This window comes from Talaromyces marneffei, chromosome 7, assembly GCF_009556855.1.
Source record: "Talaromyces marneffei chromosome 7, complete sequence".
Classification (NCBI taxonomy): domain Eukaryota; kingdom Fungi; phylum Ascomycota; class Eurotiomycetes; order Eurotiales; family Trichocomaceae; genus Talaromyces; species Talaromyces marneffei.
Window position 1 is genome coordinate 744348 of NC_072354.1, and position 22916 is coordinate 767263.

At 47.0% G+C, this 22916-nt stretch overlaps 11 protein-coding genes across 11 annotated transcripts; 6 read left to right on the forward strand and 5 right to left on the reverse strand.

Moving 5' to 3' along the window:
• Positions 1 to 71: 71 nt before the first annotated feature.
• EYB26_008920 (uncharacterized protein) lies at positions 72 to 1278 on the reverse strand (the record flags this gene model as incomplete). Its single annotated transcript, XM_054268171.1, has 3 exons — positions 72 to 556; positions 608 to 910; positions 1086 to 1278. The coding sequence occupies 3 exons, from the start codon at positions 1276 to 1278 to the stop codon at positions 72 to 74; spliced, it is 981 nt and encodes a 326-aa protein (XP_054124146.1).
• Positions 1279 to 2358: 1080 nt separating this feature from the next.
• Positions 2359 to 3142, forward strand: EYB26_008921 (uncharacterized protein; the record flags this gene model as incomplete). The annotated part of the gene is made up of 2 exons (XM_054268172.1): positions 2359 to 2475; positions 2558 to 3142. 2 exons carry the CDS (start codon positions 2359 to 2361, stop codon positions 3140 to 3142), a joined length of 702 nt encoding a protein of 233 aa, XP_054124147.1.
• Positions 3143 to 3448: 306 nt separating this feature from the next.
• EYB26_008922 (uncharacterized protein) lies at positions 3449 to 4357 on the forward strand (the record flags this gene model as incomplete). The annotated part of the gene is made up of 1 exon (XM_054268173.1): positions 3449 to 4357. One exon carries the CDS (start codon positions 3449 to 3451, stop codon positions 4355 to 4357), a length of 909 nt encoding a protein of 302 aa, XP_054124148.1.
• Positions 4358 to 4925: 568 nt separating this feature from the next.
• On the reverse strand, positions 4926 to 5926 carry EYB26_008923 (uncharacterized protein; the record flags this gene model as incomplete). The annotated part of the gene is made up of 8 exons (XM_054268174.1): positions 4926 to 5041; positions 5113 to 5314; positions 5368 to 5489; positions 5548 to 5562; positions 5621 to 5637; positions 5701 to 5718; positions 5771 to 5821; positions 5877 to 5926. 8 exons carry the CDS (start codon positions 5924 to 5926, stop codon positions 4926 to 4928), a joined length of 591 nt encoding a protein of 196 aa, XP_054124149.1.
• Positions 5927 to 7430: 1504 nt separating this feature from the next.
• EYB26_008924 (uncharacterized protein) lies at positions 7431 to 8485 on the forward strand (the record flags this gene model as incomplete). Its single annotated transcript, XM_054268175.1, has 2 exons — positions 7431 to 7607; positions 7661 to 8485. The coding sequence occupies 2 exons, from the start codon at positions 7431 to 7433 to the stop codon at positions 8483 to 8485; spliced, it is 1002 nt and encodes a 333-aa protein (XP_054124150.1).
• A 502-nt stretch (positions 8486 to 8987) lies between these two features.
• Positions 8988 to 10726, forward strand: EYB26_008925 (uncharacterized protein; the record flags this gene model as incomplete). The annotated part of the gene is made up of 2 exons (XM_054268176.1): positions 8988 to 9297; positions 9354 to 10726. The coding sequence occupies 2 exons, from the start codon at positions 8988 to 8990 to the stop codon at positions 10724 to 10726; spliced, it is 1683 nt and encodes a 560-aa protein (XP_054124151.1).
• A 500-nt stretch (positions 10727 to 11226) lies between these two features.
• On the forward strand, positions 11227 to 16522 carry EYB26_008926 (uncharacterized protein; the record flags this gene model as incomplete). The annotated part of the gene is made up of 14 exons (XM_054268177.1): positions 11227 to 11448; positions 11521 to 12273; positions 12330 to 12609; positions 12684 to 12917; positions 12997 to 13730; positions 13819 to 13981; positions 14037 to 14405; positions 14481 to 14604; positions 14668 to 14739; positions 14811 to 14861; positions 14925 to 14989; positions 15059 to 15683; positions 15761 to 16222; positions 16300 to 16522. The coding sequence occupies 14 exons, from the start codon at positions 11227 to 11229 to the stop codon at positions 16520 to 16522; spliced, it is 4377 nt and encodes a 1458-aa protein (XP_054124152.1).
• Positions 16523 to 17017: 495 nt separating this feature from the next.
• Positions 17018 to 17872, forward strand: EYB26_008927 (uncharacterized protein; the record flags this gene model as incomplete). The annotated part of the gene is made up of 1 exon (XM_054268178.1): positions 17018 to 17872. One exon carries the CDS (start codon positions 17018 to 17020, stop codon positions 17870 to 17872), a length of 855 nt encoding a protein of 284 aa, XP_054124153.1.
• Positions 17873 to 18341: 469 nt separating this feature from the next.
• Positions 18342 to 19169, reverse strand: EYB26_008928 (uncharacterized protein; the record flags this gene model as incomplete). The annotated part of the gene is made up of 1 exon (XM_054268179.1): positions 18342 to 19169. The coding sequence occupies one exon, from the start codon at positions 19167 to 19169 to the stop codon at positions 18342 to 18344; it is 828 nt and encodes a 275-aa protein (XP_054124154.1).
• Positions 19170 to 19702: 533 nt separating this feature from the next.
• Positions 19703 to 20346, reverse strand: EYB26_008929 (uncharacterized protein; the record flags this gene model as incomplete). Its single annotated transcript, XM_054268180.1, has 3 exons — positions 19703 to 19939; positions 20081 to 20162; positions 20288 to 20346. The coding sequence occupies 3 exons, from the start codon at positions 20344 to 20346 to the stop codon at positions 19703 to 19705; spliced, it is 378 nt and encodes a 125-aa protein (XP_054124155.1).
• A 417-nt stretch (positions 20347 to 20763) lies between these two features.
• On the reverse strand, positions 20764 to 22515 carry EYB26_008930 (uncharacterized protein; the record flags this gene model as incomplete). The annotated part of the gene is made up of 2 exons (XM_054268181.1): positions 20764 to 22107; positions 22168 to 22515. The coding sequence occupies 2 exons, from the start codon at positions 22513 to 22515 to the stop codon at positions 20764 to 20766; spliced, it is 1692 nt and encodes a 563-aa protein (XP_054124156.1).
• Between the last annotated feature and the right edge of the window lie 401 nt (positions 22516 to 22916).

The following is a 22916-nucleotide window of genomic DNA, read 5'->3' on the forward strand; positions in this document are numbered from 1 at the left end:
TACTCGAGATAGAGCGTTTGTGCCTCAGCGCACACACATGAGGGCAATGGTTGTCAAACACAAGAGTGAGATCAGCCCACTGGACTCCATGGCATGGGAATCAGGATCCTGCTCTTCATCGATTGAATCAGAGGGACCGTCCGATGAACTGTGTCCGCCCAGCCTTCGATACCCCAGGATTGTTCACGACGAATCTTGCGTTCCTCCAGATTGGCAAATTGCCAGAGGTGGTGTACCGTGTTGAGATCGCCGATCTGCACGAACCAAGCGCCGACACCTTCCATAACCTCGCGACGAGCCTGTAATCCTTGACGCCAGTGTGTCTCCCATTCCAAGAGATTGCCGGGGTGAAGAGTGTAGGAACGTAGTTCGAACAAACCGCCGAGACGACGAGGAGGCGTGGTAGGCCAGAAGGAGAATTCCTGCATGAGTGAGGTTTCCTTGCTCTTGATTAGAGATTTCAGTTGTTTGTCAAACTCTCGGAACTCAGCGTGTTGAGAAATGTTATGAAGGGATTCGTGGTAGCCTGTGTAGCGCTGATATTCCCAGATATGTACTACGACCAAAGTCAGCATTTGAATCTATCGTACCCAATCGTAGGACCTACCAAACGTGTCATTGTCTCCAACCTGGGTGCGCCAGCTGCCGACCAGATTCACCTTGTTCTCTTCTATAGATGCCATGCGAGGATACCATTTGCCGACCAGCTCCACGTACTCATCGACCTTGTCGGGCTTGACGTCGTGAAAGACAATTGAGTGAACATACTTTCCTCGGGCAATCACCTGTGAGAATGATCGCTCAATGCTCTTGTCGAAATGTTGGCCTTCTCGGGTTCCGTAGATGAGTGACGACAGAGGTCCTCTCCTTGTGCCATTCTCAGCCGCGTCATCTAATTGTTCTTGGTCTCCTATAGAAAGTCAAGTCAGTCAACACTACTCTAGAAATTTCGAAAGAAATAAAAGAGATGAAACGTCGGAGTCAATCAAGCTGCGTATAGGCACTCGCATTGCTCACAAACGGAGCAGTGGGAGCCAAGACAAACTCACGGGCACGATCACGGAGGGTGTTTGCGACAAACTGACTCTCTTGCTCTTGTCTCTTCTTTCGAGCCTCTTCTAGACTCTGACGAAATTCCTTTTGGCGCGCGTCAAATTCGGAGGCATTGGTAGGGGTAATGTCACGAATGGATGGGGCACGGTTATGGGCGGAGGAGGTGCTGAAGGAGCGAAGGGTAGAGAATGCGGGGAAGGCGCGGAGCACCTTGGAGGGCTGCATGGTGTGTTGTGTTGTCGTCGATATTATTCTTGTGGTGGTTTGGGATGACAGGGATAGAACAACAACAGACGAAGAGAGAAACACAAGAGATAGTAGAGAGGGAAATTGTGAGGGTTGGTAGTTGAAAGGATAGGATGATGGGGGGTGTAAGGTGAGGGGACAGATAATGTCAGTGAAGAAGGAAGTCGCGAGACAGAGGCCCGAGTGGAAGAAAGAGACAGACAGAGAGAGAGAGAGAGAGCTGGGCGTGGCGGGAAGGTACCACTAAGCAAAGTCCGGGGTAACAGCAGCCCGCGCGGGATTGGATTATCCGGCAGCTCAGATCCAATGGGAAGAGACAAGCTCTGGCCAATGATGGAGGGATAATCTAATAAACAATATGTGTTATGTATTATGCAGTCGATAATATGAGAGTCGCAGCTTGAGTGCAACGGTCTGAGCGAGTAAACGAGTCTGAGCAATGGAGGAAGAGAGGAGAGGAGAGGAGAGGAGAAAGAGAGAAGGGGGCGTGCATTGACTAGTTATGTACGGAGTTTGGCCAAGATGATTAGAGAACGTACACAGGAGCGGGGGCAAGTAAACAGTCCAGCCACGCGGAGTGCATTAGTTGTTCGCATCTACTACGTATATAGTTAGTAAGTATATTGGGATTGAGATCGGCATATACTATCTTGCACTAAATAACAGACTTGAAGGTTGATAAATATGAAGTACTTTGCTCCCTCACCACGAAACCCAGCATTGTGTCAAGAACGCGGAGAACGCAGGAATGACGTCGTGGGTCGGAGGGTAAACTGGGGAAGCTGAGCGGGTCATGTGATGCTATCGCCCAATCAGGACGACACTAACCCCTTACAGGTAACTTACTCTACGGAAGCTCTGAGCAAGCCTGTGATTGGCTGTTATGTCAGCCCACTCTTATCCAATGTTCTCTGATCGATCTGATTCTCGACCCTCAATTTATGATTCTCATATCAATTGCAGTGATATCTGACTATCTTTTTTCAGTGAAGAACTGAGAAGATTTACTTGACCGACTTTCAACTACTCTACAGCTCCTCCTCTATCGCACCGCCAAACATGGCCGACAGACCTAATCCCCCACTAAGCTACGAGGCATCCGCCACCACCACCCATCCTCACGTAGGCTCATGCTTACTGCCGGAAGTAGTTGCCTGTCTCAAGAACTCTCGATATGTACGTTAGGCATTCGTTGCTACTCTGTGCTGGCTCTGATCAATTGTGTTTCTGAAATGCAACTAGCTAACATCTTCCCCAGCTTCATCTAGCAACATCGGACGGCCTCACCCCTCACGTCTCCCTCATGTCATACACCTACCTCTCCTCTACGCCCTTCGACGCCTACCCCGTAATCATCATGACCACAAACCCCTCCTCCAAAAAGACTCTCAACCTATCCGCAAACCCGCGCGTCTCTTTGTTAGTGCACGACTGGGTGTCCCATCGCCCTCCCACTCGCGCACCCAACGGTCGGGATGGCTCTCCACCACCCGCCGCAACTCGCTCTTCCTTAGCTAGCCTGCTATTGAATCTGAATACAAGCGCGTTGTCCAGTATATCAACCACCATCACAGGCACAGCCCGCTTTCTCGAGGTGGGGTCCGAGGAAGAGAAATGGTGCAAAAATCAGCATTTGGAGAATAATACCTTTGTAGCCGCGCCCGGTGAAGCGGTGCCGTTTGGTCAACAGCGACGTGGGAGTGGAGTCGCGGAGATCCCTATGATTGATGATGATAGTCGAGTGGTGATTGTGCAGGTGCGAGAAGGCAGGATTGCGGATTGGAAGGGTGGTGTGAGGGACTGGCAATTGGTTGGGGAGGCGCCGCAGATTAATGGTATATAATCCGGATAATTGTTGAAGAAAGTATACCATTAGAATTGTTCTTATAATTAATTATGTTTTTTTCGCAATTTGAGAGAAGACAATCGTACATTTCAAGATCACGTGTCGAAGCTCGAGCTATATCGTCACTTCCGGAGCCGCAAATTCGAAGCTTTTACCCAACTACCAGTAACGTATTACAACCCCGACAAGTCGCGCACCATATACATACAATGACTCCCACGAAACCAATTCAAAATCTCTAACAACGTATAACCAGCTGAAAGGAGAATACAAGCCGAGCATTCGCTCGCTAATTCCGTCGCCATGCGCCTCGCCCACCTCCACCTGCCAAACCTAACGCCCTTCAACACGGTCTCCCAGATCCAACAAACCCTTGCCCTGCGCCAGCTCGCCTACAAAAAAGCCGTTTCGTCCTCCTCCCCCTCTTCCATCTCACAATTACCACCTGACCCAACAATAATAACCTTCACCCCCAACCCGGTGTACACAACGGGCCGCCGCGACCTACCACCATCCAACACCTCCTCGCCCTCCGATGCGCAACCAAGCCTAGAATTATCATTACCGCCATCTTTAGAGCCGATTCGACACATACTCGATCCGAAAATACCAGGAGGCCAGGGGTCGAAGTTGAAGGCGGAATACCATCCAACCCTCCGCGGCGGACAAACGACTTACCACGGTCCCGGCCAACTGGTCGCATACACAATCCTTGACCTGCGACGACTCGGCCTCTCGCCCAGGTGTCACATCAGTCTTTTGGAGAAGAGTGTGATTGACTTGTTACGCAAATATGGAGTAGAAGGCTTTACAACGCAGGATCCTGGTGTATGGGTAAACCCCGTCACAAGCACAACAGGCGCAACGGGGAATGGGAATGAAGAGGCGAGAAAGATTACGGCTGTAGGCGTCCATCTCCGTCGGCATATAAGTTCCTTTGGCGTCGGGCTCAACGTCACCGATGAACCGATGCGGTTTTTTAAACAGATTGTGGCGTGCGGATTGGAAGGCAAGGAGGTTACTAGTCTCGCTGGCCAGGGCGTGAAGTTCAGTAGCCAAAAGAATGAGGAGGAGGTTATGAAGGAGGTTGCGGATGGGTTTGTGGACTCGTTTGTGAAGAGGTTGAGGGTCGATTTTCCGGTTGGTGAGGCGACGAGGAGGGAGGGAATCGAGGAGGTATATAAGATTGGGATTGAGGATGTAACTTCATGATTAATGCTTATGATGGATAGATAATAGAAAGGTAGATGATAGATTGTATTATAGCAGGAACAAGAGACATTAGCCACCAGGGTTTGAATATCATCCATCACACGCATAATCGATCATACAAATAGATGACAGCAAAGTAGTCAAAAGAAGATTATTATATTAATAGTAAAAAGGTAGGAGTAAATCGTCGTTGAAAAAAAAAAAAAAGTGTATCACCAATTGGAATAGGTGGAATAGGAAAAAGATGCTTGTGCCGATAACAGGTAGCCCATCCATCCTCCTTGTTGAGAACGAATTGATAGGCTTCTGCTGTGCGGATATTCGAACCGCATGCATTAATCGCATCGTACGTATTCGCGACAAGGACAACGCCGTTTATCAATGCCAACTGAACTCCGTAAATGGTAGCTTCACATAAGGGAAGAAAACTCGGTAAAAGGTCGAAGGTGGAAGAATTAGTCAAAGTAAAGAGGAACATGTGCATGAATGGAAAGTCGAAAAAAGGTTGAATGCGAGTCGAGTCGTGTCGCATCGTATATAGATGATCGAAGCCGAACAAGTCAAAAGTTTATAGAATAACGCATCCATGGCTACTGCTGCTGCTAGCTGGCTTCACTTCCAATGCCACCTTGGCGGCTTCATAGAAGGTCTCGCGAATCCCGCGATTCTGAACGGCCGAGCATTCTGTTTACCGTCAGCACGAACGAACTCTTCCAACGCTGCACAAAAAAATACAACGACGCAACATAACGTACCCAAGTATTTGACAGCGCCGACTTCCTTGGCTTTTGCAAGTCCTTCGTCAAAAGTAACCGCATCCGGATTCTCGTTCTGTTCTTCATCTTTGCGCAAATCGCATTTAAGTGCTGTCAAAACCATCTTCACGCCGGGACAGTTTTCGTGAATCTCAGCCATCCACTTGGTGGATACGTTTTCGAAGGAATCTCGATTGTCGACCTGTTCCAGTATTAATGAAAGAACGTCGAAAAATAGGCGGCAGTGAACCATACACTGAAACAGAGCATAATGACGTGGGTATCTTCATAGGAAAGCGCTCGCAAACGGTCGAATTCTTCTTGTCCGGCTGTATCCCATAGTGACAATTCCATATGTGTGTTATCGACGAAGATATCTTCAGCGGAGTACGGTCAGTGGGTGTGCGCAACGCGTGGGCAAGTCATCATAAATACCATGGACATAGTTTTCTACACCACACGAGAATTAGCCAAATAAATCTTGAGCCTTGCGAAGCAGGACACTTACCAAAAACCGTTGGTTCGCTTTACAGCCGGGTTGAATGTTAGTATATAGACTACTAAATAATCGCGATATAGTCCACATACTAAACAGTAGGGAAGAACCTATGAGGCGGTCAGTTTGTTTCACTCAACAAGGACACACAAAGGTACAAACCCTCGAGTAAACACATTCAAAGCCGATGTTTTCCCGCACGCTCCATCACCGCTATCCATTGACAATGATTAGCGCTGTTTGTACTCGGTTTGCGATCGACACTCACAGCAGCACCATCTTCCGCTGCACCACCTTTTGCCGACCACAAAAATTCATGTTGGCGGTATGCGATATATAGCGCCTCGTGTAGTCGTGGGATCGGGAATCTGGGTGATAGATCGGACGGGACGACTGGGCGTGGACGACAAGTTGACACGATTCAGTAGTACGTATCGCAAACGTGACGAAATTAGGTGAAGAGTGATCAGATGACGGGGCAGGGATTAGCAGGATCGATCGCAGGCTGACTATGCTATGCCACCATCGGTATGTACGGTACGGGAGACGGGAACCAGGGGCGGCGCTTGGAATCAAAACACGGAGCAGAATGCGGCTTTGGCTGAGACAAGCCTTGGTCGGAGCACAGTCAGTATAGTACCACAGTAGTACTAGTAATGAGCATGGGTATAGTTAGGCAACTATAGGACAGAGAAGATATAAGCGAATGTCGCAAGACAGCTTTTGTCGATCAGTCAGATTTCGCCAATCTAGAGTCGAGAATGCAGATAGAGAAGATCGATTGGAAAGGAGAAGAGCTTGAATGCAAATTGAATTGACCACTACGATGAGGCTAGACTCGACTGGGAATGGTCCACATAGTACATACGTATTATCGATAATACAGGGGACACACAGTAGACGATGTCATCGTCCAGACAATTAATTGACTTAACTGCGTACGTACGTACTATGAGGGCACATTGGCGCCCCACGGCGAGCGGGACGTGCCGCTGACTTCATTACTTCCAACTTTGCAAGTTCCATCATTGATGTCTGTCTTCTCGAGATGTTTTCACCGCGATGAGCCTCGCGCGAGAGCGAATTGGTTTAGTAAATACGAAACACCAGTATCATCGATGCCCTACATGTATCTTTCCCTGCAGAAATCGACCAGGCAGCCTGTGCCTAGCCCAGAGAAACTTCGACTCAACCGGTACCTAGGTACGTACCAGGGTTGGATATATATTCAAGTATGTGGATGTTCATTCGGACGCGCGTGCTCTGTCTAGCAGACGAATTACTACTAGGTAGGATGTCCAGCGGTGACGGGCGTATTCAACAGAAATAGAGATACTACCTAGGTATCTTCAAGGATAATTAATTTGCTCTGTATATTATGTTGTATGTAGTAGATAGTTACATGGTGGTATAAATTAGGGCTTACGTTCTACACCACATGCAGCCAAAAGTGGAAAGACGGAGAACCTAGCACCGTAACTAACATGTTTGCATTCTCCCTGATTGGCTGTCTGCATGTAGGCAATCGATGCAAACGCATTCAGTGCAAACATCAGAAACCAGACAAACTGTGCAATCTACATGGGTTCGTAAAGGAGTCGAGCTGAGATATTGCTCTAAGCAAGATGTTGTGCCAGAATGCATATAAATTCCGTCAAGATCCTCGAGATGGATGGGTATGGTTTCATTGTCCAGAAGCGTCTCTCAAAACACCCAGAACAACGTATTCAAATTCGACTCCTCCAAGTGATTGATTGACCTTCGTCATATACAGATCTTATCATATCATTCTTTCCAAAGAACATTCGATATCACAGTCACAATGGCAGCAAAAGTAGTACCCGGCTCCAACTACGGCGGTAAATTTGCCAACTTCAACATCCTCCAAGCCAACTACAAAGTCGTAGATGGACACGAGATTCGCGCGGACTTGATCATTCCGAAGTCTCTCCCAGCAGGCAAAGCGCCGGTCATTGCTCGATTCCATGGTGGCGGTCTAGTAAGTTAACTCCAACCGGAAGTTTGTTACATACCTCAGATTAATAAGGATAGGTACGAGGAGAATCCCTCTACGAAGACTGGTTCCCCGCCTGGCTCCTTGAACTCGCAGAAACCCACAATGCAGTCATTGTCTCCGTCAACTATCGCTTTCTGCCCGAAGTCACCGGTCTTGATATCCTAGATGATGTCGACGATTTCTGGACATGGCTGCACTCAAAAGACCTTGCAACTATTCTACATACACAGAAAGATGTCGCAGTAGAACTTGACCTAGACCGAATCATCACGGCTGGTGACTCGGCTGGCGGATTGCTTAGTATCTACCTCGTCTTGTCTCACCCCGACGAGATTCGCGCTGGAACAGCCGCCTATCCAGCTCTCGGATGGGACAACCCACCGCTCTTGCCTACAAAGCGAAGCGTATTCATCCCCGAGGTACCAGCCTCATTCATCGACGAATACGTCGCAGACATCAAACCAGGCCAAGTATCCTCTTCCGACCTGGACCTACAACGATTACAGATCGGAGCGGCCATCAGCGCAAACCAAGCGGGATTCAAATTCTATATCCGGGACTCCGAGTCCTCGCCCACGCGCGATCGATTGTATCAGCTCTCAAGACTCGAGAAGGCCGATGCGAGATTGCCTCGAGGTGGATTGGTGATTCTTCATGGTGTTGATGATGATATTGTGCTAGTCAAGGCCAGTGAGCGGTTTGTGGAAAAGGCGCAGGATGCGTTGAAGGGTCGACAGGGTGGGGACAAGATCATTTTGGCGCTGAGGCCTGGACCACATGGGTTTGATACGGATGCTTCTATTAAGGCTGATTGGCTGGATGCAGCGTTGAAGACTGCTGTCAAGACGTGGCTGGAGTGATTGTCACAAACTGTATGTCCTTTCTGACTCTATTTAGCAAGCAAATAAGAAGTAAGTTAACCAAGGGATTTCCATCACGAAATATGTAAATACGTTATGCGAACGGAGTTGCAACTCCGCGGAACATTCTGTTTGGTCATTGATAAGCCTCCCGATAAGACGAGCACGCCATTCGGTACCAGTAAAAATCGGCCTGCCCTCTCTTATCGGCGCATACTCCGTGGACATTTAGAAGTCGTTTTTCTGTAATCATCTTTAAGTCTCATGCTTTATTTTTCTTCCTTCGATGATTTTGTATCGTTATAATCTTCTGTTCTTTTCTTCACATTTTGCGAGTGCGCTGGATCGAGCGTTGTCGCATTTCATCGAGTGATTCTAACGCTACATATACATATACCCCGCCAAAAAAGTTTACCAACAACTGATATGAACAACATCTGAATTTCGTGAGCTCAATTCGACAGATTTTCACTTGATCACGACGTGGTCCACGGCCAGCATCATGCAGAATTATACAGACACAGCACCAATGATCATCGCCATAAGCGCGACATCCCAAATCCATCTCATCATCGGCACAAACCCGCTGGCCGCAGCTCGCTGTACCAAGAGTCTACAGTCCGGCGCACGACCGATCGTCATCGCTCCCGAGACCAGTGATGTACACTTTTCGCTGAAGGATTGCATAGAAAAGGAACAGGTACAATGGATACAGAGGGAGTTTCAAGACGAGGATTTGAAGACGTTGGGGCGGGAAGAGGTTGATCATGTTGTTGATGCGGTTTTTGTTACGAGTGGTGACCATGATCTCAGTATGTCGTTTTCTTTCCAAGCCTTTTTGACGAAATTGAAGAACTAATTGGTATAGGCACACGTATATCCCAACTCTGCAAACGAATGCGCATCCCAGTCAACGTAACCGATGCCCCCGATCTCTGCTCCTTCACATTACTCTCCACCTACTCCGACGGACCACTACACATCGGAATCACCACATCCGGGCGAGGATGCAAACTCGCCTCACGCCTCAGACGCGAAATCTCTTCTTCACTGCCCGCCAATTTAGGGCAAGCGATTGATCGACTGGGTACATTGAGACGACGGCTATGGGAAGAAGACCACCAACAACAACAATCATCTGAACAAAAACTCGAAGATGAAGACGAGGATGTCGTGACTCAAAGCCATACATTCAACAAACTGATTACGCCCGATGATGAGCAAACCACAAAGACGAGGAGGATGAGATGGTTGGCACAGATTTGCGAGTATTGGCCTTTACAACGGTTGGCGTCGATATCGGATTCGGACATTGATTCTATCCTCACGTCGTACTCGCGCGATCGATCCAGTGATTCGGATCTTGCGGCGGCCGCGAATGGCGAGGCTGGCAAAAAGAATGGCAAAATCGTCCTCGCGGGATCAGGACCGGGACATCCCGACATGCTTACCCGCGCAACCTACAACGCGATCAAGAACGCTGATATAATCCTGGCCGACAAACTCGTACCGGCGCCGGTACTAGAGCTGATTCCTCGACGGACAGAAGTGCATATTGCACGCAAATTCCCTGGAAACGCAGACCAAGCACAAGAAGAGTTTCTCCAGATGGGACTAAAATCCATCCGGGAAGGCAAATACGTCTTGAGACTGAAACAGGGAGATCCTTATTTATACGGCCGCGGCGGCGAGGAATATTGCTTCTTCCGGGAGAAGGGATATATCCCTACAGTCTTACCTGGTATAACGAGTGCTTTGAGTGCGCCGCTCTTTGCTGATATTCCAGCTACACATCGCGGTGTCGCTGATCAGGTCCTTGTCTGTACTGGCACAGGCCGGAAGGGTGCTGCCCCCGAACCGCCGACTTATGTCTCCACGCAGACTGTTGTGTTTTTGATGGCGTTGCATAGACTGAGCGATTTGGTGGTTAGCCTGACCTCGACATCTCCCTCGGAGGAAGCAAGTAAACGAACTCTCTGGCCAAAGAGTACACCCTGTGCTGTCGTGGAGAGGGCTTCATGTCCAGATCAAAGAATCATCCGCACAACATTGGAACACGTGTGTCAGGCCGTGGAGTGTGAAGGGTCTAGACCACCCGGTCTCTTGATTGTGGGCGCAAGTTGCCATGTCCTGCATTCACCGGAAGGGCAGAAATGGATCGTTGAAGATGGGTTCAGGGGATTGGATGATCTGGGTGTTGAGGGGGATTTTCTTAGCGATGAATTCAAGAAGCAGGACTAGCTGATGTACTCTGGGCATATAGATTTTTTTGTATATATAGACTGCATGGACGGCGTATAGATTTGCTAGATGGATTGAGATACCACGTTTTACTGTTTATCCTATGTCTCTCGTATTCGGATCGAAGCTATAAATCTTTAGTAACTTATAGAGTCATCAGGTATGAGTAATTGGAATAATATCTGCTCATTATGTGGAACTCTCTGCCTTGGATGTTGGTGGGACATTCTATATAGTTTACTTCTTGCCTTCTTCATGTAGTTAGCCTAGCAGCTTATACAAGACATGAGCTTAGGTAACTAACTAGTAACTAAGCTTATCGTAGAGTGAATGTAACCTAACCCTTGTAAAAAGAATCGTACTAACAAAATCACCAACGAGGCTGCCTGGCGCTGATTTAACCTACTGATAACAGTCCCCGCAGAATTGAATAGAGAGCCAAATTTAATTCATGTTTTGGCGTAGACAATACCTAACAAACATCCGTCGTCTTTGCAAAAATGGCGGCAGCTGCTTCAACATGTCCCTTTGGCAGCGACAATCAATTTGGCCCTCGAGTCAACGTAGCTTGTCGCTTGTTCGATTTCACTCTCCTATTTGAAGATGCCTTCTTTGGTATTTTGCCTGCTGCGCTGTTTCTATTACTTCTGGCCTCGAGGCTGCAGTATCTTCGAACTGCACCTGTTAAATTGGCATCTTACAAACTAGCAGTTTACAAATTGGTGAGACGGGGCTGTGTACTTTCAAAGGTGTTACAGATCTGATTAACTAATGCTGTATTGTACCTTTTGAAGGGCCTTCTGGCGCTACTTTTTGTTCTCCAGGTCGTATATACTGCAGTGCAATTGCGGACAGCCTCGCTCCATACTCAACTCTCAACAACGTCTGGAGTTCTCAATATCCTTGCAATCTTTGCTGCTGCCCTTCTCTCCTTTATGGAAGACCAGCGCTCCGTCAAACCGTCTGATCTCATCGTTATCTACTTTTCAGTCTCTAGTATTCTATCCATAGCTCGACTCCGTTCGTTATGGCTCATTTCATCTGCTCCAGCATGCCGGGGATTATGGACAGCTGTCTATATACTGACCGTGCTAACTCTACTTCTGGAGTCGGTGACCAAAACCAGGCTCTTACGCCCTGTATACCGCAGCCTCACCAACGAACAATTGATTGGGTTCTGGGGCCGAAGCTTCTTTGTATGGGTTCTACCCATCTTCCGTACAGGATATTCCAAAGTCTTTGAAGTCGAAGATCTTCCCAATGTCGATGAAACTCTTCAAGGATCTTCGGCAGAGAAGAAACTGCAAGCTAGCTGGAACCAGACTAAAGGTCCTCGTCGATTACTCAAGGCTACGATTGATGCATACATGTGGCCTTTGGTATCTGGAATCGGACCACGGCTATGCGTTACCGTGTTCACCTTCTGCCAACCCTTTCTGATCAACGCTACCGTGAACTTCATGGCTACGACAACCACAACCCCCGAGACCAAGAGCTACGGCCAGGCACTAGTGGGCGCTTATGCGCTGGTTTATCTGGGACTTACTGTATGTTCTCGAACTCTGGATCCCAAATGTCTCCCTATTCTGACTCGTAGAAAAAGATTTCAACGGCAGTCTACTGGCGTCAGACATTTCGTCTCGCTACAATGATACGGGCCGGCCTCATCTCAATGATCTATCGACAAACAAGCCTTCTCAAATCCAGCAGCATGAGGGGAAATGAAGCTATTACCCTCCACGGGACTGATGTGGAAGTGATAGTTACTAGCGTCAAAGTAATCCATGAAGCATGGGTTTCACTCCTGGAGGTTGGGGTTGCACTTTGGCTCCTGGAGCGTCAAATCTTCGCCGCTTGCGTTGTCCCTGCTATCATTTGTATTGGTACGGCTCCTCTTGTTCCAAGTTCTTCCCCTTTTCATGTCTTCTAGCTCGCTAACCGTATTTCATATCGGCAGTATGCGTCATAGCAGCAGGACCGTTGTCGACCCTGTCCGTCGGTGCCCAAAAGGCGTGGGTTGAACAAATTGAGAAGCGGTTAGCAGTCACGTCCACCGTGCTGGGTGATATGAAAGCCGTGAAGATGCTCGGCCTGACCGACTTGGTATTTTCAATCATCTCAGCGCTACGAAAAGTCGAATTGAAGACATCGACAAAGTTGCGCAAATTGATCTTGCTCCAGGTTTCCATTTGTAAGATTGAAGGCCGAACGCTGAAGGCTTTTTTTTTTGGGAAAATCGTGTAGGGGCTGTAACTAAATTCTTCTCTTAGCAAACGTGCCTATCGACCTTGCTCCATTTGCGACCTTTGTCGTCTACGCCATTATAGCAGCCGTGAAGAAGGACGAAACCCTCCTGGCTTCCCGAGCATTTACCGCTCTATCATTAATATCGATCTTGACGAGTCCCTTGCTCACGTTTATCCAGTCGCTGCCCAGTTTAGTACGAGCATTGGGTTGTTTTCAAAGAATTGAGGAGTATTGCCTTATTGAACCAGCCGTGGTGTCGGATGATCAGGACACTACGCTTCCTCTCCCTGGTTCCCGAACAAATGATGTCGAATTTTCCATTCGCAATATAGGTGTAAATGATGATACCTGCCTGTTCAAATTCAGGAATGCCAATATATCATGGTCTCCTGAAACTGAAACTGTATTAGAAAACTTACGCCTTGATATTGGAAATGGAATCACCATCATTATTGGGCCCGTGGGATCTGGCAAGTCAGCCTTGCTCGAAAGTATCATTGGCGAGACACACTTGAAGGACGGAACAACCACAAAGCCTTTGACTCGTGTGGCGTACTGCTCTCAAAACCCCTGGATTATCAACAACACAATCAAATTCAACATCACAAATGGGTCAGAGCACATCGATCAGAAATGGTACGATTTCACCATCTGGGCTTGCGCTCTTGAGGAGGATCTGAAGTCGATCCCTGGGGGTGACCAGTTCCAGACTGGAAGTAATGGTGTTTCTCTCAGCGGCGGGCAGAAGCAGAGAGTGGTAAGTAGTCACCAAGGCAACTACAATAACTGGTAGTTATTTTATATTCCGAAGATCGTGCTGACAAAGCGGCAATTTGATTTCCTAGGCACTTGCACGCGCCGTGTATTCCAGACTCCCGATTGTGATTCTGGATGATGTGTTCAGTGGACTGGACTCGCACAGCACTATGCTCATATCTACTCGACTCTTTGACCAGGACGGTCACTTCCGTAAGACAGGAACGTCAGTAGTTCTTGCAACGCACACCCGTGAGTGACCTTGAAGGCTCCATTATCACACATCAAAGACTAAATAAGCATGCAGAACGGATGCTGCCATATGCAGATAGGATAATCGCTCTGAATAATGGATTCGTTGTAAACGATGGACCATATCAGAAAATCCTCGCCGAAACCCCTGAAATAGCCGCAAAATCCATGATATCAAGCATCAAACCATCAATTTCATCCGAGGATGGCCATTCTGAGATTGAGAAAGATAGCTTAGGGAGGAAAGCGACAAAGACTGGCATCAATGGTTCTGAGGAAGCACTAGTCATCAAGAAACAGGACCTATCGAGACGTAATGGTACCTGGGATGTCTACAAATACTATGTCAAAAGTGCTGGATACAAGACAACAGGCCTATTCATTTTCAGTATTTTGGTCTCGGCATTTTTCAGTAGTTTTGCTAGTAAGTTTGACTTGTTTCAATTTGTATTCGTGGGGGTTTGTCTTTGTGAAAATTCTTGCTGACAGGGAACTCTAGTTCTTTGGCTTCAATGGTGGTCAGATGCCAATGAGACTCAACCAAATGGAAGACTGGGGTATTATCTTGGAGTTTATGCAGCAATATTTGTGCTTAACTTTATGGGGCTTGTATCTGCGTGCCAGTAAGTGGTCGTTTGTGTTTCGATCCTGTGGATATACATGCTTACCCAGAGAAAAAAATACAGGTTGCTCTTCGTCAATATAATCAATAATACAGGTTCGGGAATGCATTCTGATCTTCTACGTGCAACGCTTGGGTATGGATATATTCCTTTCAATGAAAGATGTTTAACTTTAAGAGGAGGCTGACAGTCTGGCCATCTTCCAGTGCGCCATTCAGCTTTTTCCTGAAAACAGACACAGGGACAACCACCAATCGGTATTTAACCTATAACCCCAGAAGATCTCAATATATGATATGGTTACTGAATCAATTGTATAGATTTAGCCAGGACATCAACCTCATCGATATGGATCTGCCTATCGCATCCATCAATTTTGCAGCAAGTAAGATCTACAGGGACTCCTATGCACAGTTCATCGAAACGCCAAACTTACTCCCCCTTTTCCCTCCAGATCTATCAATGTCAATATTCAGCTTAGCCATCCTATGTATCGCCGGAAAATACCTCGCCATCACTGTTCCATTTTTGGGGCTGGCCGTATTCTTCTTGCAGCTCTACTATCTCCGCACATCGCGTCAGGTTCGATTATTAGACATCGAAGCCAAATCACCGCTCTATACGCACTTTATCGAGACAATCGGCGGCATCGCGACCGTACGCGCCTACGGCTGGGAATCTATATTTCAAGATGAATGCGAGCAGAAGCTCAACCAGTCTCAGAAGCCGTTTTATATGCTCATGTGTATCCAGATATGGCTAACTCTTGTCTTAGATCTGATCGTGGGGATCATGGCGGTCATTCTGATGGCAACTACAACATCGCTAAAGGATAATTTCAGCCCTGGATCTGTGGGTGTTGGGCTCAATCTGGTTTTGTTGTTTGGTTTGTCTCTTAAGAATTGTATTCGGTCGTGGACGCAGTTGGAGACCTCCATTGGAGCGGTCTCGCGCGTGAAGAGTTTTGTGGCTGATACACCCTCTGAGAATCGTCACTTGGGTACTACTGAATGGATCCCTCCGCAGGAATGGCCGTCTCAGGGTGCCATTATATTTGAAGAAGTAACTGCAACTCACAGGTTAGTTTTACTTTCCCCTTCCCCGAAGCTTTTATTGAACTCGCCATACAATACTAACATCGTTAATTTCCTAAAAGCGACGACTCTCCCCCTATCCTCAAAAACCTTTCCCTCAAGATCAACGCCGGCGAAAAAGTTGCCATCTGCGGCCCTTCCGGCAGCGGAAAGACTTCCCTAGTAATGGCTCTCCTTCAGATGATCAATCTGCAATCCGGCCGCATAGAAATCGACAGTAGAGATCTATCAGCAATCGAATGTGCAGATCTCCGCACACGAATCAATGTCATTCCGCAAGAACCTTTCTTCATGCCGGGAACTGTGAGGTTTAATATGGATCCCAGTGAAAACAAGGTGTCTGATGAAACGATAGAGGCGGCTCTTGCGAAGGTCGGGCTGTGGAAACGGATCAGTGCTAATGGGGGACTAGAAATGGCGCTTGTGATGTCGGACTGGTCAGTTGGCGAGAGACAATTGTTGGCTCTTGCAAGGGCTTTGACGATGAAGAGCTCAATTTTGGTGTTGGATGAAGTGACGAGCAGGTATGATATGAACAAAAAAAGAACCCCCCCCCCCTGTCATGCTGTGTTTATTGTGACTAACAGGATTATTTTCAAAGTGTTGACTGGGAAACTGAAGCTATCATGCAAGATGTTATTGAGAAGGAATTCTCCACGCAGACGGTTATTGCAGTCGTTCATCGATTTAGGTATATCGATCGGTTTGACCGGGTTGTGCTGTTGAACAAGGGGGAATTGGTTGAATCGGATAGTCCGAAGAAGCTCCTTGAGAGTGACTCGGAGTTTAAAGCTCTCTATATGGCTCTTCAGAAGCCTCGTTGAAATCAGGTCGCAAAAGTCGACTGTCCATGACTTATATCAATTGATCGATACGACGTGATGCCGGTAATGATGGGCTTCGGGGTGTCAATGCACAGTGAAATATGGTGGACAGAGGTAATAATCAGTTTAGAATTGGTAGAACAAATATTATGCTCATATCTAGTTGTACTTTTATTAATTTGTTCTCCCTTTTCCTGTTTGAAGGGTTTCTTTGAGTGCCATTGTATTCTCAGTTATTGTTTTTCAGTTGATCTATCATCAGCACTTGAGACGAACACATAGTCGACAAGGTACGTTGATATTGCACTCTTTGACTCAATCCTTGACTCATACTCATGATTCATTTGATAAAAGAGTCATGTCCTTAATACTTATGTATAAAGGCAGAGACAATCACAACCGCACAGAAAGACAAACCTACTTTCTAAAAAATAAAAAGATCACATTGACTTCAAACCAAGGATACAGGAGATACCACAATTGACAGATACTGAAATGGAGAAAAAGGGATCCTCAATTATAGGCAAAGTCTCTCGCACTTTAAAACGAACGTTAAGTTCTCAGGTCACAAGAGCAGAAGCAGGAGAGCAATGCGGCAACCTCGAAAAGTTCGTCGAATCGACGGGTGCATTTAATGGAATCAAGAAATACCAATATGTGGCTATATACCCCGTTACCAGCCTATGTGATTTCATTACTAACACAAAACACGACACATTATTGAAGGAGCATGGGCTTTGGATGTGCAAGACTCGCGAGCCTGGAGAAGATGACTATGCCGGTACATGTGACCTTGAAATTATCCAGCAATTGAGAGAGAAAAGACAGACATCATTTATCTCCCATATCTGTCGCGAACCAACGATTCACGAGCTTTGTTATAAATCCATGCTCATTGGTGATTATGAGTTTGGAGGAAGTCCTCTGGAAGCCTGTCTACTGGTGACGGTGTACAGCTTGATTCAGCAGCTCTTACAGCTCAAGTTGAGCCCCGAGGAAGACAAAATAAAAGTAGATATCAAGATGCTCAGCGAATTGAAGCTGAAAAACTCGCACTGGGTGAGAGCTCTGAGTATGCTAGAGACGTTACTCACTGGGACACCAAGTCTCAAATTCTGTGTCCTCTATTGGTTACCTGCATTGGATGATAGTAAGACCACAAAAAAGAAAAGCGAGGAATTACTGAATTTGCTGTACAAGTACAAAATATTACACGGCCTACGACTTGTATTTGTTACTTGGGGTGAATCACGTCTTCTCAAGAAACAGAAGCTTCATCAAGTTGAGATAAAGATGGATATTGAACGGTATCCGAATCCCTCGAACTGGAGGAATGTGAGACCTGAGTAATACTCAATAACTCGAGCAAACATAGCTTCGACATCTATCAAGTTGTCGGCAACATCTAGGGCTATCTTATCTAGTCCATATCTGGGTTTACTTTATGTACTTTTAGAGTCCATGCACGATGTAGTATATAATCAATCTAGCTTGGCCCCTTACCTGCCATTAAGGACGCAAATTATCGAATTATACGTGCATATGCAAGACAAATTTATGCATATAATAAGCTATTGCGTAGTCGCCCCCTTGTATACACATTCCAGTCATGCAAGAGAAGGAATGGAAGGTCCATGGAAAGGGGTTGTTGACAGGTAACCGTTGGCCTCGAAACGCGTATCCATGGCATTGTCCCAACAGTGCATATCAATGATGGTTGATCGAAATGACCAATTTCATAAATTTATGAAAGACATAGATAGCTGATTCATCATCCATACTCCTCCTAGTTACCAACTTCAGAAACCCGAAGGATCAATCAATAATCACCAGCAATAGGCGTCGACACATTCGGCCTCAAAGCATTCCCCGTCAACTCCCTCACAATCTTCACCCCAGCACTAGCTCCAATCCTATCAGCACCAGCCTTGAGCATCTCAACCGCGTCTTCCGCCGATCTGACTCCGCCCGAAGCCTTGACTTTGCATCCATTCGCCAACATATCCACTACCTCTTTCATAAGCCTAACATTCTCAATACTTGCGCCCGCACCATTGAATCCCGTAGATGTCTTGACGTAGTCTGCGCCAGCCATGTCACTTATCGCGCTACCGGCTATGATCTCATCGCGCGAAAGTTGGGATATCTCGAGGATCACTTTTAGTTTTGTCTTTGGTGCTGGTGCCGCGTGACGCACGGCGAGGATGTCGTTGTATACTTCTGTATATCTCCCCTGCTTTAATAAGGGATAGTTGAGAACCATATCCAATTCTGTAGCCCCCTCGGCCACAGCTTTGGTGGCTTCTGCCACTTTTTCGGCGGTGGGGTATGTTCCCTCATGGAAACCTACGACGCAGGCTACGCCGACTTCGTTTTTGATATCTGCTAGATTGTGGACTGCGCGAGGCACATGTGGTAGCCGGACACAGACGGTTGCGAATTTGTACTCACGGGCTTCGGTGCATAAATTGTCGATGTCGCTGGATGTGGCAGAAAGAGCCAATTGGGTGTGGTCGATTGTGTGGGCAACTGCATGGGGCAGAGGGGTGTGGTAGACTGTGTGCGTTTCAGGGAGGTCATCTTTGATGGTCGAGATGAATGCAGCCCATTCTATGTCTGTGTTGGGGGTCTCTAGTTTTGTTGACATTTTTTTGTCTTGAGCTGAGTTGTAGCTTGAAGCTGTGCCTTGGCTTGTAAAACTGCCCCGCGTTATAGGCAGTAGAGCAGAACCTGATATTTCCTTGCCAAGTAGACGATTCAGTAGAATGATTGAGAAGGTGCGAGGGTATATTCGTTTGAGGGTTTGTGGACGTTGAAATAAACTATTCAGTGCTATCAGAGTGACTTCATTGGAAATGGAGCTGGTTGAGCCTGTGATTGGGCTTCCCCGCGTTTACTACCTCATTCTTTTGCGCCACGTGATGGAGTATGTATCATGCTCAAATTCAACACGAAACAATCGTTCTTCGAATAAATGAAATAACAATATACTATACGAACAATTCAACAAGCAAGGTAAACTATAACAATTCCATCGCACTACCCGTCAGAATTCCCATCACCACGCAGAGTCGTGACATATGCACACGGGGTGGGATATTGACCTCCAGAGAACCGATATCCCAGTTTCACAAACTCTGAAATATAAACGCCGACCTCCGAATCAATGACGGCAAGCCATCACTGACAACATCTCCCCTTATATACCGGCGTATTCTTGAAATCACTAACCCGGCCGACTCTCCTTCCGCCAAATCCACTTCCATCATCCGGCTTTCCACCACCACTGCCACCGCTACCACCGCTGTTGTTATTTCCTCGGTCTGAGCTACCACCCCAACGGGGCCGGGTCCAGGCTTGGTTTCGGGATGAGGCGATGTTGAATGAAGATTTGTCGGCGGCGGCGTAGGAGTTGAGCTGTGGAGACAACATCGCTAGTCAGTCATTTGACCATACCATAAAGGGGTGGGATGTTCGGTAATTGATCGTGTAATGATCGTGCAACGATCAAGATCATATTGAATAACGGGACAAAGCTCAATGTGATGATTGTCATACCGAGAACAAAGTCACAAAATAAAGTCCAAAGAATAAATAAATCCTATCAATCCATCGAATAATACGAGCTGATAACGGAGGCCTAAATAAATCGAATGGGTGTCAGCGTTTCCAATCTGCTAGAGGTATTTGTTTCACACAGGATCGACTCTCGTGGCCTCAGACCGGTCGCAAATCGTGGAAAAGGTAGGATAGGAACAGACTTACGTCTCGAGCATGTGTCCGCCAGAAATAAAAGGCGTCTTGGGCCTGCTTGATTCTGACATTTTGATGGATTTCGTCTATATTGTTGATTTGTTGATGGTGTTCTAGGTGGAGGATGAAGTAAGTTTAAGTTGATTGCAGATTGGCGGAGGCTGAGGCTCCAATGATGGTGGGTCTGTATCCGTAATTACGACGACTTCACTTCTTTGCATATCAGGGTAGTAAATTACACGGTACATACCAGTGTTGATCAGACTCAAAACATTGAAATTGCGAGAATGCCATGTGGATACTAATAAGCCATGTCTAGAAATAGTTGCAAAGGTGGAAGATATCGGATTGTTTCAAAATATCACGAAAATTCCAAACAAGTGGATACCTAGAACGCCATTCATTACATCGAACTATTTTGCATGACAAATGTCTACCAACCACAAACGCCGGAATATAATGTATATATAGCTTGTATAGTACAAAAACTATTCACTCATCTCGTCCAAATCCTCATCAGTTGCTCGAGCTTGACGCAAAGCCACATCACCATTCGTCCCAGCCTTTTCGTTCTCAAACCAAGCTTTGCGCCGTTCGAGGTCCCGGTCTTCCTTTTCCGCGCGCGCAACAACTTTGAGCTTGTCGTATTTTGCTTGTAAACTTTGAAAACGATTATTTGATTCTTGCAAATCACGTATATTTGTTTTGAGTTTCATATTTTCATCAGCGTCTGCGCGTCGTGCCGCTTCGTTGATTGAGAGTTGTTTTTTGAGGTTTGTGATTTCTTCTTGCATGGCGATTATCTGTGAGGATTCAACGGCTGTTGTTGCTGTAGTTGAGTGGCCGTTTGATGTGGTGACTTCTCGCATACCTTGGCCATCTCTGAGTGCTGCTAGTTCTGCGAGACCTTCCTCTAAGAGAGATGTTGGAAAGACACGATGTGTTAGAGCTTCGGAGAAGATATCTGTTTTAGAGGTTGGTGACACAAGTTGGACGTTCATGGAGTAGTTGTATGGGATAGAGCCATCCCCAAGAGACTTGTCTGATATATTCTGTTCATATCGAGGTTTGATGATGGTTGGAATTGTAAATCGAGAGGAATCATTAGATGCCTGCGCAGGGAATCCTGTGGGTGGAAGCATATGTATATTGGTTACCGGACTCATATAATCGGCTATAGTTGTTGAGAACTTCGTACGCGCCACGTCCCATGCCAAAACCGAGCCATTCGGATGTCCAGAATACAAAGTCATGCCATCATAAGACAAGGCCAACGACGTTGCGGCTCCCTTGTCTGCCGACGGAACGGCCCATTGTTGATCAGCATTCAACTGAGATGGCGTATTCTGAAGCCGTTCGTCATATAGAGGGTGCTGAGCTGATATTGTTTCATAAAACTCGATTCGTTGAACATTGCCCGACTCGTAGCCAACATAGCAAGCCCGATCTACCGCATCAACAGTAATTGATATTGCTACGGATGGCAACAAGAATGTCCGTAATATCCTTCCTGTTGTATACTCCCACGCGACTGCTGTACTATCTTGAGCTGTGGATATGGCGATATTACTGCGACCTGTGCCATGTCCAACAGCAAGCGCTGTAATTGCCGTTCGGTGATTGCCAAATGTTCGTATAGGCGAGTTGGGAGCTTTCTGATCCTGGCCCGTCGATGCTGGTTGCGAGAAGGATAACAATTGTGGAATGGACCATACGTGGACGTTGGCGTCGGCAGAACCAGAAAGAATGAAATTAGACGTGGGATCAACGACGAGTGAGGTCACGGGTTGAAGGTGTGAAGGTGTGGTAGAAACTTGGCGTCCGGTGCACGTCTACAAAAGTCCAATCAATTTTTGTACTCGATATACTTGGAAAAGGGAGGGAAAAAATACCTCCCAGAGAATCAATCGTCCGCCCTCTGTGCCCAGAACCAAGACCTCGCCATTCTGTCCACCTGTCACGGCCAGACTTCGAATTCGTTCGGGGAATGGGACCGTCGCTTCTTGGTTCCCCTTCAATCGGCTATATACATGGACAACGGATTTATCGACTTGCGCAGCGAATATATGAGTCGGAGTGACAGCGAGTCCGTTAGGTGGTGTGGAGCTCTTTTTGAAGGTCGCGCGGAGAGCGGAAGTAGGCTGCAAATCCTGCACACATATTCCGGCGTCTTTGAGGGTAGACGATGTTTGTACTTTTGTTGAGCCTATCAAGGAGGCAATTAGCGTTTGCGACAGCATTGCGATGGCGTGTGCAGCTGCAATGTGTGCTGTCAAATTCACATCGACCAAAGCTTGAGATAATTTTTTTGAGGCGCGGCGATAAGAAACGCGATAACGGGGGTGTTTGCACTGTTTGCTCTCCGTGTTGCCTTTTCTCGAGTCGGCCAATCAACGTTCCAATTGACTCAAACTTCACCTCTTCTTCCTCATCTTTGGATGTATCCAAAACTCTGACGAATAATCCCAAAACTCAAATCCAAACCACATCGCTGGATGCAAGATGTGCATGCTTAGCTCCGAGCTAGCTCGAGGCTTGAGCAGGAGAATTTACACGAAACCTTCTAGTTTCTCTACAGGTCGCAGTCCGTCGTCAAAGGCTGAAAGCACAGCCAACACCACCAGCATCCATCCATTCCCTT